Consider the following 18,544-nt stretch of genomic DNA (forward strand, 5'->3'; position numbering starts at 1 on the left):
CCGGCATTGGCTGGCCGATGGAATACGGAGGAGGCCTAATGCTTGTTCTATTAAAATTGAATTTGATGATATATGATATATATATAGATAGAAATTAGAATAACAAATGGAAAATGAAATGATAAATTTGGTATATTTTTCAGAAATGGTGAAAAGTAATATTGCCTATGTGCTAAGAAAAAATTAAATTTAAGATGAAAATATGGGAAGAAAATAATGAGGCTGAAATTGGAATGGTAATGTGACGCAAAATAAATTATATATAAGAGAGAATGTAAAAGGGGGAAACCATTATTTGTAAAAAGAATTTAAAATTGTAACAAAAAATAAAAAAACATTACCAAAAAAATTACAGATGTTTTATTAGCTGAGGATCTGATGATCAAAGGGAGCCTAATTCTGTTATTAAGAAACTAGCCAGATCTACAGATCTTCTTAACAGAAGCTTGTTATTCTGGGAACTGGGAAAAGGCCTCATTCTGCACTCTTGTCAAGGTGTAGATGCTCTTCCTTGGGAGCAGTGCTCAGTTCCCATGCCGTCTTCCAATACAAGGGTGGCCAAATTACATTTCTTTCACCAAACTTTTAATAGTTAATGAATACTTGAGTTGATTTTGATTTATGAATTGGCATTTTTGTACTGCATTTTTACTGAGTCTTAGCCACCTTAAAAGGCTTGTGATTGAGTAGAAAAATGGGGTCTGTCAAACAAATTAGTAAATAAATCAGGTTGTCTAGTTCAGTGATGGTGAACCTTTTCGGCACCGAGTGCCAAAAAGGGAGTGCATGTACACTCGTTGGGGACGGGCCCCAGAAGAGAAACTGCCAAGTGGGCATGCACGCGCCAGGAAATGAAGTTCTGGTCAGCACCGGCCAGCTTGTCTTCCAGTTACTGGCATGCATGCGTGTAAAACAATCAGCTGGCCAGCGTGCATAGGCACAATGGACACCGGAAGGCCAGTTTTTCCCGTTTCTGGCACTGCTGCACCTGCAAAAAAGCAGCTGATCGTCGCATGCGCATACATGCCAGAAACCCAGAAGACGAATGGGCAACACTACATGTGCCAGCCAATATGGCTCCTCATGCCACTTCGGGCACACATGTCATAGGTTCGCCATCAGGAGCCGAGGTGGTGCAGTGATTAGGGTGCAGTACTGCAGGCCACTTCAGCTGACTGTTATCTGCAATTCAGCGGTTCAAATCTCACCGGCTCCAGATTGACTCAGCCTTCCATCCTTCCGAGGTGGGTGAAATGAGGACCCAGACTGTGGGGGCAATTTGCTGACTCAATTTGCTAAAAAATTTGTAAACCGCTTAGAGAAGGCTGAAAGCTCTATGAAGCGGTATATAAGTCTAATAATAAATAAATAAATAAATAAAAAATCATGAGTCTAGTTAATGTTGCATTCCAATCCTCATTAGGCCCAATCAACAAATCCAACAGTATACAGGCAATCCTTGAATTACTCTATAATTATAACTGAGCCTGAAATATGGTTATAAGTCACGGTGGTCATTAACTGGGTCACCATAGGACTGTGCCTGATTTTATAACTTTTTTTTGCTGCAGTTGCTAAGCTGCAATTGCTAAGCAAATGCAGTGGTTAATAAACCTATTTCCAGCAGACAAGAAATTCACACACACACATACACACAAGTGGAAATTGTAGCCATATAACCATATAATGCTGCAAACAGTCATAAATGCAAGCCAGCTGCCAAGTGCCCAAAATGCAAACACAGGACTGCAGTTGTGTATGAGGTTGTGCAGCCATTGGAACTTCAGAACTGGGTTGTAAGTGGCTCTGGGGAAGTCTGTCATAACTCTGAATGGTTGTTAAGTGACTGGTTGTTAAGTGAGGACCACCTGTACTGAGGACTCCCCTACTTGAATTGTCTCTGGTAACAATTCTTTCTCTTCCATCTATGCCTATGTTCTAATAGAACCTCTGTGGGATGTAGACTAATTATGAATTTAAAACTATGACACGCTGTCCTTGATGCAAAACAACAGTCCTATGAAGTTTTACAATCCTTCTGGTACGACAGTGAAGGTTGATCTACATTCCGTTTCCTATCCTCCCTTACCTGTTGACCCTGAATATTCCCTGCTAAGCGTCCACTCTTGCTTTCAAAGACCAGGACTTGGCCAACATGCTGGAACCGAGGAGCTCCGGTGATGTAGAAGGTCCTTTTGTGAAAGCGAGCTAAAGCCACAGAGTAGCCTGTCCAGAAAAAAGAAGAAACAATCTGCGTTTCTTGGATTTGACCAATTTAGCACTTTGGGGCAGAAGGTGGAGAAAAAGTCTGTTCTGACCTAGGCCTCCCCAAACCACAAAGCAGATTCCTTGTCCTGACAAAAAAAATCCTTTTTATTAAGTTATTGTGAATTCCTCACATTCATATCCAGCAAAGTCTTTCAAGGGAGGATTTACAGTCACAGACCTTATCTAGCTTGGAGAGCTGCCAGGCCGGTATCTTCAAAACTTGGCAAGGAATCTGGAGAGTCACGAACCAATTAAGCAGACTAATTGTCTCCTGCAAACTCTATTCCCCTTTCACTCCCTTTTTATTTCCTCAGGGAGGACCATTCATCGTCCACCTGTGGCCTTATTCCCAAGTCGACCCCTGTTCTTTAGCTGTTCCCTCCATCTGGCAACTCTGCGCATGCACACACTGGGAACAGGCTCCAGCTGTTCCTCTGCCTCACTGATGTCTGACTCTGAAGGCAGCTGATAAAAGTCAGACAGCCCCATCTCTGCCTCCGATGCAGAGCCCTCATCAGAGTCCTCTCCAGACTCCAGGACTGGCCATGTTCCTCCCCAACCTCCTTAGTGTCCAAATCTGCTACCAGCTCCGCTGGCCGCTGGCAGGCCACAACCAAGACCAGTCTCCATCACTCACCTATGTAGGACTCACTGATACTGATGTTCAGGAATTGGGTCTGAGGAGGTTCTCCAAAGGATGATACTTCTAATCCTCCAGTCCAGCTATAAGCACCGACAACCCCAGTCACTGCATGTTCCTGAAGAGAAAAAGAAACAAGGAAGAGATGAAAGCGGAACAATTTATCTATCCTCATACACACATGTAGCCTTGTCACCCAGTAGAGGTGATCCTCAATTTATGAAACTGAGCCCAAAATCTTTGTTGTTAAGTGAGACATTTCTCAAGTGACTCTTATCCCATTTTATGTCCTTTCTTGCCCCAGTCATTAAGCAAATCACTGCAGTTGTTAAGCTCGTGACATGGTTGTTAAGTGAATCTGTCTTCTCCATGGACTCAGCTTGTCAAAACGTTGTAAAAGATGATCACGCAACCTAGGGGCACTGCAGCCATCATAAATATGAACTGGCTGCCAAGTGTCTGAATTTTGATCACATGATTGTGGGGATGTTGCAACTACCATGAGTGTGAAAAAGGGTCATAAATCACTTTTTTCAGTGCCACTGTAATTGCAAACAGTCTCTAAATGAACTGTTGAAAATTGAGGCCTACCTGCACCAGAGAAATGTAAAAGAGCCATGTGCTTGGTTTTTTTTATTGTATTGCCCTCAAAGTCCCTCTGTGAGATGGTTCAAAAATGTGGAAAAATAAATAAATAAATCCCCATTCCCTCACCCACAAGGAAACTACCCATGTTTTCCCGAAAATAAGACAGGGTCTTATATTTTTTTTGCATTAAGACTTATTTTCCAGTTAGGTCTTATTTGAGGGGGAGGGAAATGATACTAAATCCGTCCATCTGGCTAATGAACTTAACGGGCTGGTTTTTGTGGTAGGGCTTATATTATGAGCATCCTGAAAAATCATGATAAAGCTTATTTTTCCAGTTGGGTCTTCTTTTCAGGCAAACATGGTACATACAGATTTTAATGACTGATTTTCACTCTTGCCTACTGGGTTCAGAGTAGTTACTACGGGATTCTTTTTTTTAAAAAAAAAGTATGATTCTTTTTCTTAAAATAGTGGTAAACAAACTGTGGGTCACTTGTGACTTTCATCTGTGAAAATAGACAAGATGAAAATTTTCTCCCCCCTTTTTCCTTTGGGTTTAGAGAAGTATTCCAGGTCAGAATGTGCTCTGTAGGGAGAACTAGGCAGGCAGGAACTGAAGCGAGGCAGGTTGCAGTAACAAACAACCTTTATTGTAACAGCTAACAATGCAACGTGCAAGGCAACTCCCGAACTCGCAACAACAACTGTATATAGTAGCTGTCAGACGGCTGAACCAATCAGTGTTTTCCCACTGACAGGCTGCTCTCGTCTTAGCCAATCAGGGGAGTTCTGCAGCCGGCATGGCTTTTGAAAGTGTCATACGTCCGAGGACTTAAAACATCCATCCCCATGCCTTAAAATCCCAAGTCTCTGCTTTTTTTAGCCTTTTTTTTATTTTATATATATGACAAAAGCTTATATTTTCACAAAGGATATAAATTAGTATTGTGTTGCCTACTCACTGGTGTAAGAAGGGCGCTGAATCCACCTTGGGAAAATTCTTTCTCGAAAAAACTGGCTGAGGCATTAGGTGATGGCTTGGAGACTCCTTTTTCAAAGAAGAAAAATGATGAATAAGAGCAAATATTGGCAACAGCATCAAAATACCTGAAATCTACAAATCATGTGATAAATTTATGCATTGCTGATGCTGCCTGTGGCTACTATGAACCTTGCTGCTTTAAGGCCTGTTGTGTGATGTCAGGATTGTGGAGTCCTCGAGTTACGACTATAACGGAGCGTCCCCATTATGGTCATAAGTTGTAAGGGTTGTAAAATGGATCAGTTACATAACCAACCTGATTTCAGGACATTTTTAACAGCAGCCGGTAAGCAAATGCGACAGTGATTAAGTGCGGACATTGTGGCCGTTATGCAAATGCAGTCATTAAACAAACCGTTTTTTCACTATGGTACTGTGTTGCCCCAAAAAAACCCAGAAAAGCCAGTTTTCCATGTTACCAAGCACCTGAAGTGCAGTCATGTGACCGTGAGGAGGGGGCACTGTTAGAACTTCGAATCCAGGTTATAAGTACCATTAGAGGTAGGTTGTAATTTTGACTGGTCACTAAGCGGCCAGTCAGAAGTCGAGCAGTACCTGTAGTAACATTATGAATGAAGCAAATGCTCTTGTTCCCTCAATGAGCATGCCGTTTGCCAAATTTTAGAAGTTTCATTTAGCTTTTTATTATCTTTTTCAGTTCTCTAGAGATGGGCTGAATTATTGCTCCCCTGAAAAAATGAAGGTGGGTTGGCTCTCCATCCAATAATATTTACCTCAGCCTTGAGATAAATTATTTTTAAATTATTTTCAGCCTTGAGATAAATCGTAGAGAACAGGGAAGCTCTTACAGTTTGCCAGAGAAAGAAACTTTAAGCATTAAAAAATAAACAAATCACCCTCCAAAGAGCATCAGAAAGAAAATGATTGGAAAACCATGAGCTCAAACCTTCGATATTAAAGATCTTATCCTTCAGCTGTTTCTGAAGCTGTTCAAGGGCGTCAAAACTTTTCACCGAGAAAACATTTTCATTTGACGAAGCAATTCTGCGTAACTCATCTTGAGCTGTCAAGAAATTCTCACCAACCTGATAGATACAAAGGGGAGGGCGGGAGAGGGATACACTGGATAATATATCTATGGAAATTCTCTGTCATTCAGGTCATGGTTGTCCCAAAGATGCTTTTTCAATAAGTAACTGGATTTTGTTTTGTTTTTCCTTGAAAATGTTTTGCTTCTCATCCAAGAAGCTTCTTCAGCTCTTGAAGCTTCTTGGATGAGAAGTGAAGAGCTGAAGAAGCTTCTTGGATGGGAAGCGAAACGTTTTCAAAGAAAAACCCAGAAAATCCAGTTGCCTCTTGAAAAAGCACCATTGGGACTAGATAATATAGATAGTCCTTATTATCACAATCGAGCCCCAAATTTCTGTAAAAGTCGCAAAAGGGGATCAGAGGATCTTGGGTACACTGCAAATAAATGCTAGTTGCAAGCCATTAAAATTTAATGATATGACTACAGGGATGCTACAACACTCATAAGTGTGATAAATGGTCATGTCACTTTTTTCAGTGCTGTTGTAACTTTGAACAGACACTAAATGAGTGGTTGTAAGTTGAGGACTACCGGTAAGAACAAATTTGTACTAACTTCCCAGAACCTTACATTCTTTTCCCTTCCTAGCTACCAATTAGGCCAATTTCATCCAAGATATTTCCTGGACTTAAAAGTGACTTCCAATACATCATTCCCACAGTCTTCCTTGAAAAGTCAAAAGTCAAGCAGAAATATTGGTTATCTTGCTTTTAGTCTTACAACTTTTTTAAAAAAGAACTACTTTGTTATTCTGCCCAACAATAGACAAACATGGGTGAAACTGGGTGGATTCCCCCTTCATACTAAGTTGGGGTTTGGTTTATCCAGATGTATAGGCCACAGTGGTTGGGCTTGCAAAACATGCTAAGCCCATGATGACGAACCTATGGCACGCAGCACTCTCTCTGTGGGCACATGAGCCATAGCCCCAGTTCAACTCCACCGTGCATGTCCATGCGCCTCCCGCCAGCCAGCTGGTCTTCAGGTTTCTGCAAGCACAAGGCGCAGGGCATGTGCGGGGGCTGTGTGAGGTGTGTGCAGAGGACAGGGCCCATGAAGGGGTGGGGTGTGGGGGGCAGGGCACAGGCGGGGCATAGGCACACGTTGCATTTTGGGATTTCAGGCACATGCACACGTACGCACGCTTTGGGCACTCGTTCCAAAAAAGGTTAGCCATCACTGCGCTAAGCCATAAACCAGGACCTCACCACTACCATGCTTTGTGCAGCAGATCAAGAATCATCCTCCAAAAGTGGACAATGAGGATATCCAGTTTGGGGGCAGATATCAAAGATTTTGAGGAGTAAAATCTCTTCTCCACAAGTTCTCAAGAAACAAAAATTTTAAAAAGTTCTCCAACGGTTGACCATTATTTCACAGTTACTAAAGAGATGTTGATGGGCCACACCAGTGGTGGGTTGCAGGAGGTACGCCCCGATACGGGCGTACCGGAGCCTGCCTGGAGCACCGGATACCGTTCCGGTACAGTGTTCCAGATGGCCCACCTGCCTGCCTGAGCTCCTTACCAGTCTTTTAAGTCTTCGGCACTTCCGCGCATGCACACGGTGCGTATAGCGCCTGCCTGACGCTCTGCTGAGCAGCTGGAGCATCACGGAGGCTCACAAAGGTGGTAAGACGCATGCGTGTGCTGCACATGTGCGTGCATGCTGTGTGTGTCCATGTGGACGCCGCCAGGCCCGTTCCAACCGTACCAGTTGGAACGGGATCCGGAATCCACCTCTGGGCCACACGTAGCCCTGAACTGTATTTTTTTATATATATTTCTGCCATATAACAAATGTTAGTTTATGGCAGAAATATATTAAAAAATACGGTTTTCGTTTGAGCCTGGATTCATATCTTGATATACCAATACACTGTTTGGTTTTGACTCAGGATTATTTGTGCGATTTAGTTCCTTGGAAAATGAAATAATTTTACCTATCCTATGCACTTTGTCTCCTTGAATCATCCTGCTAGAGCAGGATTTCCCAACATGGCAATTTTAAGAAGAATGGATTTCAAATCCCAGAATTCTTGAGCAGAGGCTCTTGAGCTTCCAAAATTCTTAGACCATCTTTCCCCAACCTGATGTTCTCTAGACAGACTTCAACTTCTAAAATGTTTAACCAGCAATGGCAAAATCATCAGGTTGTTCAATATTGTCTTGAACCCTTTGAAGAAGCTCCTAAAGTTGTCTAGATTTTGCCCAGTGGAGTGCGTCCAGCCTCTCTTGGTAGACAAGGAATGCTCAAAGTTTCATGTTTAATAAAATCAGATGGTGACAAGATGACAGTGACTAGAGGTGCCATTACTAATTCCCACATGTCCTTGTTTGAAGTCCACCTAGAGCAGTATTTTCAACCTTGGCAACTTCCGAACATGTGACTACAAGTACCAGGAAATTCTTCAATGACCATGTTGGCTGAGGAATTCTGGGATCTGCAGTCCACAACCAGCGTGGCCAGTGATGAGAATTCTGGGAGTTGGAGTCCATGCATCTGGAAATGGTCAAGATTAAGAAACCTTGATCTAGAACCACTCCACCCGATTTCCCTGCATACCCCGATGGCATAGCGAGTTATTCCTTTTTTGTTGGCAGCTTCTGTCGCCTGTTCAAATGTGGTGCTTCTGTCATTGGAGATGCCATCCGTCAGGACAATGAGCAGCTTCTTGCTGTGAGGGCGCATGCCACGATTTGTTGTGAAGACTTTGTCTCTGTAAAGAGAACCACAAGTGAGTGGGTCTATAAGGCACATCGGAGGCTTTTCCCTCCCTCCCTCCTTCCTTCCCTTCTCTGGTACTCACACCACATAAACAATAGCTGAAGGAGTGAAGGTTTGTCCCTTGAAACGTTTGAAGTTGTGGATAATATCTTTAATCTTTTCTCTAGTGTTGTTATAGGTTGCGAAATCAAAAACAACCGAGTATAAGGAAGAGTACTGAACTGCAGCAAACTGGGGATAGAAAAAGAAAAAAGATACTTGTGTGTACGTGTGTATAATACACACACATACTGTATGCATATATACACAGCATATATAAATATTTTGAACATAGACAGGAAAGAAACAAGAATAGTAGATAACTAAGAGCTGCGGTGACACAGTAGTCAGAATGCAGTACTGCAGGCTATTTCTGCTGCCTGCCGGCTGCCTGCGATTTGGCATTTCAATTCTCACCAGGCTCAAGGTTGGCTCAGCCTTCCATCCTTCCAAGGTCAGTAAAATAAGGACCCAGGTTGTTGGGGTCAATATGCTAACTCTGTATACCATTTAGAGAGGGCTGTAAAGCCCTGTGAAGTGAAATATACAGTAAGTCTAAGAGCTTTTGCTAACCACCAAAAGGAGACACATCACAAAATTTAGTCATATTCTCAGAGTTGTCAGAAGTACAGCTACTGTTATTTGCACCACATATTCATTCTTTGAAATCCAATAAAAATCTGATTTATCTTTCTGTGAATTTCACATTAAAATTTTATCAGTGACCTTAGTCCAGTGACAAATCAAGGAAGAATTTCCACTATTGAGTAATTGGCTTAGTATCTAAAACTCAAAATATAATAAGTTCCCTTTTTGTTTCATGTTGACCTAGCACCTTCCCTGACCTTTAGTAACTTCCCTGATACCGTGTTTCTCCGATAATAAGAGAGGGTCTTATTTTGTTTTGACCCACGAAATAAGCGCTTGGTCTTATTTTTGGGGAGGTCTTATTATTTTTGAGGTGCAGGGGGCTGCGAGCATGGGCTCCTCATGGCTGCTGCTGTGTTGCAATATTTTCGGGGAGGGTTTATTTTTTTGGGGGGGAGTGCTTATTTTAGCGCATGAGCTCAAAAGCCCGATTGGGCTTACTATCCGGGGAGGTCTTGTTTTGGGGAAAACAGGGTACAATGTTTGGTTCTCCTGCACTTATTATGGGAGCTACAGATCCATAGCAATAGATGTTGGGGAAACTCTGGTAATGTTCTCTTAATGACCCCTCACCTTTCTTCCTGCAGCCTCAATTCTTAAAAATATTACTACAGGTAGTCCTCAACTTACAACCACAACGGAGGCCAAAATTTAGGTTGCTAAGTGAGAATTTTGTTAAGCAAGTTTTGCCCCATTTTACAACTTTTCTTGCTATATTTGTTAATCACTGCAGTCCTTAAATCAAGTTGTTAAATGAATCTGGCTTCCCCACTGATTTTGCTCATCAGAAGGGGCTCATGTGATCCTGGGGCAGTGGAACCGTCATAAATGTGAGTCAGTTGTCACACGTTCAAATGTAAATCACATGACCATGGGGATGCTGCAATGGTCACAAGTGTGAAAAATGGTCGTAAGTCACTTTTTCAGTGGCATCGTAACTGCAAATGGTCACTAAATGAACTGTTGCAAGTCGAGTACTACCTGTACATAGGAAATCCATATAGTCAATTATTCTCAACCCACTAGATGTGTTAAACCTCCAGGATGCCAAATGTAAAAAGTCAGGATGGAAAACCACAGCCATAATAAGTAGCAAAGAATCAAAGTTGCTCTACAGGCTGGCCCCATTCTCTGCAGACTAACCCCATCCTCCAAATAGAGGGAGGAATATAGAAGAACAGAGAGAGAGAGAGAGAGAGAGAGACAGAGACAGAGACAGAGACAGAGACAGAGACAGAGACAGAGACAGAGACAGAGACAGAGACAGAGACAGAGAGATGCACAGAAAGAGCCATGATTGGGTAACTAGCCAATGTTGGGTAGCATAGAGCAGCTCTAAAGCAAAACATGCAGAAAGCCAAGCTGTAGTTATTCCATAAAGGGGTTGAAATTATCTGTCCCACATGCCCCGCATGCTCTCAAATCTTGCTCTCACCTGCACATCTGCGTCAGCCACCGAGTCCATCAGGTTCAGGAAGAAGTTCTTCATGATGTGAAGGTCACTGTCTACAATGCTCCCAGAATCATCGTATAAAATCACAGCATCCACACCAAAGACACACTCTGGGTAGACAAGAAGGAAGAGAGATTGAATCACTTTAGCATTATCTTAGCAAATTTCCAGACGTTGGTGAGAAATTTTTTCCTGGGTTTCCTATATTTGGCATATACATTTAAAGATAGATTGGTAGAGGAAGGGAGGGAGAGAAAGAGAGAACAATGGAGAGAGAGAAAGAGAGAGAGAGAGAGGATAGATAGATAGATAGATAGATAGATAGATAGGTAGGTAGGTAGGTAGGTAGGTAGGTAGGTAGGTAGGTAGGTAGGTAGGCAGGCAGGCAGGCAGGCAGGCAGGCAGGCAGGCAGGCAGGCAGGCAGGCAGGCAGGCAGGCAGGCAAGCAGGCAACAAAACAAACAAACAAATATTCTTCACTCATTTTAAAGAAAATTGATCTCTCTGCTTGGTAGCAGAATCCAAGGGAAATTTCTTTTTTTTTTAACCCCTTCTTCTGTATAATTACAGGTAGTCCTTGGCTTATGACCACAATTGAGATACAGTTTATGTTGCTAAATGAGAAATTTGTTAAGTGAGTTTTGCCCCATTTTACGATGTTTCTTGACCCATTTGTTAAGTGAATCGCTGCAGTTGTTAAATTAATAACAATGTTGCTAAGTGAATCTGGCTTTCCCATTGACTTTGCTTGTGAGATGTTTGCAAAAGGGGATCATGTGACGCTGGGACATTGCAACCATCATAAATATGAACCAGTTGTCAACCATCCAAATGTAAGCCACATGTCCATGGGGATGCTGCTCAGAATTGTGAAAAATGGTCATGTCCCTTTTTTCAGTGCTGTAGTAAATTTGAATGTTCACTAAGTGAACTGTTGTAACTCGAGGACCATCTGTACTTTTTCACAGTTATGAATGTTGCAGCATCCTTATGGTCAAAATTCAGATACTTGGCAACTGACTCACATTTATGACGGTTGCATTATCCCGGTGTCCCCTTTTGCGATTTTTTTGACAAGCAAAGTCATTGGGGAAGCTGGAGTCACTTAACAACCATGTTACTAACTTAACAACTGCAGTGATTCACTTAACAACTGTGGTAAGAAAGGTCGCAAATGGGGCAAAACTCATTTAACAACTGTCTCACTTAGCAACAGAAATTTTGGACTCAATTTTGTCGTAAGTCAAAGATTACCTGCACATCCCAGTCTGGTTTCTTATTATGGTTGAATGAGATACCTACCTCTGGCAATAAATTGTGGGTGTCCCAAGAGGTCACCAATAATTATTTAATGTGCTATCATTGACATTTTTACTGTCAAGGAGAAGAATAATTCCTTGCAGAACATTTTGCCTTGGCTAACTTCTAAGCGATATGGGTGCCATTTTTATCCTTTCTCAAGTAGCAAAGATTTTGGCACAATCTAGCTTTCGAGTCTAATGTGCAAAATGCAAATGCACAATTTAAAAAAGATGTTGAGATTCTAATAAGAGTGCAGATAAGAGGAACAAAGATGATTAGGGGAGTGTATAAAGAACGGTTGCAGGAACTGGGCATGGCTAGTCTAGTGAAGAAAAGGACCAGGGGTGACATTATAGCAGTGTTCCAATATCTCAGGGGCTGCCACAAAGAAGAGGGAGTCAAGCTATCCTCCAAAGCACCGAAGGGTAGAACAAGAAGCAACGGGTGGAAACTAATCAAGGAGAGAAGCAGTTTAGAACTAAGGAGAAATTTCCTGACAGTTAGAACAATTAATCAGTGGAACAACTTGCCTCCAGAAGTTGTGAATGTTCCAACATTGGAGATTTTAAAGATGTTGGATAACATATTTGTTTGAAGTGCTGTAGGGTTTTCTGTCTAGGCAGGGGGTTGGGCTACAAGACCTCCAAGGTCCCTTCCAACTCTGTTATTCTATTGTATTCTATTCATCTGACCTTGGAAAGCTGGCTGGATCTCCTTCACATTTGCATCGAAGCCATTCAGAATATAGCAGATGCCGTTCAGATAATCGAGTTGTCCACATCTTCGTTCCCAAGTGGGACCACAGGCCTGTGTGTCAACACAAACAGCTCTTGTAAACTTTGGCAGAGTCAACAAGAATTCTCCATTAGACACCCAGAGCAGCTCAGTCTTTCTGAGCAATGGGCTCACATTCTCTACAACAGACACAAATTATAGGATTCATGCTAATGTTTTTTATTGTGTTTAGATTGTCTTTTAAAATTCTATTTGAGTGTCGCTTACCATTATTTTGGATTCAGACGCTTCATCAGCAGCCAATGAAAGACCTAAAGATATTCTAGGAACAACCTTGGCATCTGAAAAGATAGAATAGAGGGTTGGACTAGAAGACCTCCAAGGTCCCTTCCAACTCTGTTATGCTGTTATTCTGTTTTCCTCTATTTCACAGACTTATCACTTTAAAACACACACATCTAACTAAGGTAGGCTTTAAAAAAAATAGCTCATGATGGATTTTGTTGGTCTTATTTGTGGTTCAAACACATTCTGCAACTTTGCTTGGCTAAGAGATTTTGGAAGGGATGCACTGAAGAGAAGCAAGGACCATCCCCACCTGTGCACTGCTGTGCATTACTGTCAGAAATTGCTCAAATCAAATGTTAATGACTAACAATGTACTTTTAAAAATGATTTTACTATTATATTTCTAATCTGTCCAACAGTTGGCATTCTGCAAGTGATATAAAATAAAAACAGGGAAGAATCATAACAATCATTGTCTCCTACTTTCTATGAGACCATTTAGGCTTTCATAGTTTTTGAAATTTATTCTCACCATAAGATTATATTTCAATAATTCCCTGTCTTCAGAGGAGACTAAGAAAATTAGACTTGGAGCCCTAAGAAAACAGTTAGTCCTCCACTTACAACAGTTCACTTAGTGACCATTTAAAGTTACAATGGCACTGAAAATAGCGAGTTACGACCACACTGAGCCGTGGCTGGTGCAGTGGTTAGAATGCAGTACTGAAGGCCATTTCTGCTGATCACTGGCTGCTTGCAGTTTGGCAATTCAAATCTCACCAGGCTCAAGGTTGACTCAGCCTTCCATCCTTCCAAGGTGGGTAAAATGAGGACCCAGATTGTTGGGGGCAAGAGGCTGACTCTGCAAACCACTTAGAGAGGGCTGTGAAGCACTGTGAAGTGGTATATAAGACTAAGTGCTGTTGCTATTGTTCACACTGATGACCATTGCAGCATCCGAATGGTCACATGATTTACATACAGATGCTTGATAACTGACTCATATTTATGACAGTTTAGAAGTGAATCATTTTGTGACCTTCTGACAAGCAAAATCAATGGGGAACCCAGATTCATTTAACAACCATGTTACTAATTTAACAATGGCAGTGATTAACAAATATGGAGAGAAAAGTTGTAAAATGGGACAAATTCACTTAACAAATTTTTCGCGTAACAACATACACTTTGGGCTCAATTGAGATCATAAATTGCCCGTAATCTCATAAAATATAAACCCTTAGATTACAGTTGGACTGGATTCTAAACTATAATAATTCATTACTTTTCTTAATCATGGTTTCTTGACAAATCACTATTAATTGGGTTCACAGACCTGCTAATCTACCATAATATCCAAAACTAAAATAGTTGGTTCATGTAACATGCTAACGAAAATCAAACTATATTACATCTTAGGGATCTATATTTCATTTATTAAATTTATAGGCCGCCCAATCCCGGAGACCTCCGGGTGGCTTACAACGAAAGAAGAAAAAAGTAAAGCAAAATAAGTAAAAAAAATAGTTTAAAATTCACAACACACATACGTTCTAATCGGGGCTGGACCTTAACACTAAGGTCAACAGCCCGAGGCCTGCCGGAACAGCCAGGTTTTAATGGCTTTCCTGAAGGCCATGAGAGTAGGTAATGTCCGGACCTCTGGGGGTAGCTGATTCCACAGGGTCGGAGCAGCCACAGAGAAGGCTCTCCTCCGGGGGCCCGCCAGCCGACACTGTCCGGCTGACGGTATCCGAAGGAGGCCCACCCTGTGGAATCTTATTGGCCGTTGGGAGGTGTAACCAATTAACATGTAAAACTAGTTTAAGCTTTCAATGCCAGTGTACTTTAAGTAACTCTCTTTTTGTAAAATAAAATGTAAGAAAATCCATATGTGGGAGAGTCACAAATGCGTTTCAGCTTGCACTTACTTTTGAGGACAATTGGTTGACACCTCTGTGTATCGTATGAGCATTGGAAAAGAGAACCTGTCCGATTGCCTGCGAGGGGAGCGCTCACTACCAACCTGAAAGGATATTAAATAATATTTTAGAATTAATATTTAAATATTATTTTAGAATGCATAGTTGAGACACGCAGATCACTTCAAGAAAAACCGAGATCCATGTTCTTAACATAATCAGCTCTGCACTCACCAGGAATTGCCATTGGATTTTGTCTGGATGACACGATAGCCAAACTGGTCAGTTTTCTCCCCAAAGAAAATCACAGAAGTCTGAAAATCGATGAGATTGAAAGCTGAAAAGCACGGAAGGCCTGCAACAGAGGAAGGCAGCACAGAATCAATCAGCACAGAAGCACATCTGTGTTTTTCTTCTTCAAATGATGACAGTAATGGAGGTAGGGCACTGAATTATTTATATACAGATGAATAATTCAGTGTACAGCCACAACAGAACAAAACAGAACAGAACAGAATTCTTTATTGGCCAAGTTTGATTGGACACACAAGGAATTTGTCTTTGGTGCATAAGCTCTCCGTGTACATAAAAAGACATTTGTCAAGAATCCTAAGGTACAACACTTAATGATAGTCTTAGGGTACAAATAAGCAATCAGGAAACAATCAATATCAATATAAATCATAATGATACAAGCAACAAAGTTACAGCACTGCAGTCATAAGTGGGAGGAGATGGGTGATAGGAACTATGAGGAGACTAATAGTAATAGTAATGCAGGCTTAGTGGATGGTTTGACAATGATGAGGGAATTATTTGTTTAGCAGAGTGATCATCGCAGTTGTTAAATTCAGTTCTTAAGTGAATCTGGCTTCCCCATTGACTTTGTTTGTCAGAAGGTCGCAAAAGGGGATCACGTGACCCCCAGGACATTACAACTGTCATAAATATGGGTCAATTGCCATGTGTCGGAGTTCTGATCATGTAATCATGAAGATGCTGCAATGGTCATAAGTGTGAAAAAATGGTCATAAGACACTTTTTTTTCATTTTAACATCGAACAGTCATTAAGTGAAATGTTGTAAGTCAAGGACTACCTATACCAGAAAGCTGTAGTACAGGTAACAGGTAGTCCTCCTCAACGTACAACAGCTAGTTTAGTGAGTGTTTAAAGTTTCAACGGCACTGAAAAAGCATGACTTATGACAGGTGTTCACACTTATAACTGTTGCAGCATCCCCATGGTCACTTGATCCAAATTTGGACACTAGGTAACTGGCATCTATTTATGAGGGTTGCAGTGTCCCGGGGTTACGTGATCCCCTTTTGCGACCGTCTGACAAGCAACATCAATGGGGAAACCAGATTCACTTAACTTACCTAACAACTGCAATGATTCACTTAACAACTCTGGCAAGAAAGGTAGAAAAATGGAGCAAAACTCGCTTAACAACTGTCTCGCTTAGAAACATAAATTTCAGGTTCAACTGTGGTCATAAGTTGAGGACTACCTGTATATCCTTGGGGGGGAAACATTACCTATTTTGTCCCAAAGGGGCTCTTTCAAGAGGCAACTGGACTTTCTTTGAAGATGCTTCGCTTCTCATCCAAGAAGCTTCTTCAGCTCTTGGATGGGAAGCGAAACATCTTCAAAGAAATACCAGAATGTTCAGTTGCGTCTTCAAAAAAAGGGACAACCATGACCTGGATGGCTGAGAATCTCCACAGACAATTACTTACTCTCTATTGGTCATTGAATGCTAACCTCTTTTGCTCTACTGAACTCAGCATCAGCTGCTCCTCTGACTCAAATCTGTGGCCACACCGGAGAGCTACTCAGCCTGGTAAAAACCCAAAAACCAGAACAAGGAGTTGCCAAACAAAGGAAATAAACTTTACTCTTAACTCTGTGAGTTATAAAACTCATGGATTATGAAAGGGTAATTCACTGAGGTTGAATAATAATTATTTCCTTCCTTTGGCAACTTCATTGCAATGAGACTTTGTGATTTGAGGTCATGGTGATGAGGTCACTAGCATTTTGAGTGTCTTTGAAGTTGAAAATATAAATATCAAGGCGACATAGCTATAGGTGATTTGTAAAATAAGGGGCAGCTTACTTATTGTGTCTGCTTGTGGGTCTCCAATATGAATTTGGCCATCGTAACAATATTCAACTAAGTAGACTTCACACTGATCAAGTCTTACTCTCTTGACCAGTGGGTTGGAATAGAAAACTTCCCTACTAGCCCTATGAGTGTATGACTGTATGACTCAGATAACTATTGTACATTGGCATATTCTGGAGCAGAATTAGGCAATCTGGTGCCCATCAGGGCTTCTATACTATGGTCATTGATGGCATCCTGCTGGTTTAACAACCAGTTTGGTGATCGTATGCTCCCCGCGTGCGCACTCCACGTGCACCTGTGCCTGATGAGCACTCTGCATGCATGTGCAGTTTTAACAAAACTTACCTTCCGTGTTACTTCTTGGCAGTTCCAGATCCCGGTGCAACCGGTACGGTGCAATGGGGCCCGGCATCCCCCACATGCATGCACGCATCACGCGCATGCAACCTTACCTCCACAACGCTCCAGCTGCTCGGTGAAGCATTGCACAGGCGCCATGCGCTTTGTGCACATACAGGGAAGCGCCAAAAAGCTCAAATACAGGTAAGGAGCTCGGGTGGGCAGGTGGGCCCTCCGGAGCATCATACCGGAACGGTACCCGGTGCTCCGGGCAGGCATTGGTACGCCTGTACTGGGATGTACCGCCTGAAACCCACCACTGCCTCTTGGGGAGCAACACAGCTGAGGTGTGGCAATCTGCTCTGCCGCGCAAATCAGCTGAGAGGATAAAGGTAAATAAAGCACAGGGGCTGGTGGGCAGGCCCACCTGATTGTCGTAGCAAACCAGTTCGCTCCCCAGCTGATTATTGGAGTCACTGGTTCACCTGAACCGATCCCAAACCAGCTGAAATCCAACCCTGAGTATAGTTCTTATAAGCCACATTACGGCTAATAGTCAATGAGGAATTGTGAATGTACTACAAGCTATCAGGAACATATTGGGCCACAGTCTTCCATTATGTGAGTTATAACAGCAGTTCCCAATGTCTGCGGTTTGAAGGCCTGGCTGAGGGCAAGGGTAGGTTCTGGCTGCTGCTACTGCCAGTTCACTCAGGGATGCCACCCACGCGCATGCATGGTACTTTAAAAAATGCTTCTGCACATGCGCAGAAGCAAAAAACAAGATGGCAGCACCCATGGTGCCACAGAGAAAACCCGTTGGGGGCATGGCAGGCCGAGTTACTATCTTTAAACTTTCATTTAATTGTTGTGAGAAGAACACAAACTTGACTTTCAATTAACCAATAGTTCCCTTAGTGTCCAATTTTAAAGTCTTATTTAAAAAATAAAATAAAAATTCCCACAGAAAGATCATCGAGAAGTGCCACTTAGGGTACAATGATGGTAAGTATTCATGTTCTCCATAGTAGTTGAAGGTATCATATGATACCACACCCAATAAAATGAATCACATACTTTGAACATATCTCCAAAGAAACTCATAGCTCTCTCTGGCTGCATTAAAATAAAAAGCTTTCACTTTTTTTCCATTTCAATTTCATTTCACCTTTTTTTTAAGCCACAAAATGCACTTTGTTTTGATACACATATGAAGATAGAGGACAGTGGCTGTATTTGAAACATCTTCCTGCCCCAGATTCCTTCAGAATCGATAAATCACATATTTTTCTTTTCCATAAATCTGTATTTCTTCTACAGCTACCCTATGGACAGATAATTTGATTCCAGTTTTTTTAAACCCGTAC

At 41.9% G+C, this 18,544-nt stretch overlaps 1 protein-coding gene across 1 annotated transcript in view; it reads right to left on the minus strand.

The window, feature by feature from the left end:
• Positions 1-17,336, minus strand: part of LOC106557294 (integrin alpha-X) — a 52,634-nt gene extending 35,298 nt beyond the window's left edge. The window contains 12 exon segments of the mRNA XM_087714681.1: positions 2,090-2,226; positions 2,906-3,026; positions 4,462-4,547; positions 5,449-5,587; positions 8,157-8,310; positions 8,401-8,549; positions 10,441-10,568; positions 12,453-12,567; positions 12,763-12,836; positions 14,715-14,809; positions 14,940-15,060; positions 17,291-17,336. Coding sequence (XP_087570807.1) covers positions 2,090-2,226; positions 2,906-3,026; positions 4,462-4,547; positions 5,449-5,587; positions 8,157-8,310; positions 8,401-8,549; positions 10,441-10,568; positions 12,453-12,567; positions 12,763-12,836; positions 14,715-14,809; positions 14,940-15,060; positions 17,291-17,336 — 1,365 coding nt within the window.
• Between the last annotated feature and the right edge of the window lie 1,208 nt (positions 17,337-18,544).

Source organism: Thamnophis sirtalis, unplaced genomic scaffold, assembly GCF_051295495.1.
Source record: "Thamnophis sirtalis isolate CommonGarterSnake01/CBP01778 unplaced genomic scaffold, rThaSir2_p1.2 scaffold_4, whole genome shotgun sequence".
NCBI lineage: Eukaryota > Metazoa > Chordata > Lepidosauria > Squamata > Natricidae > Thamnophis > Thamnophis sirtalis.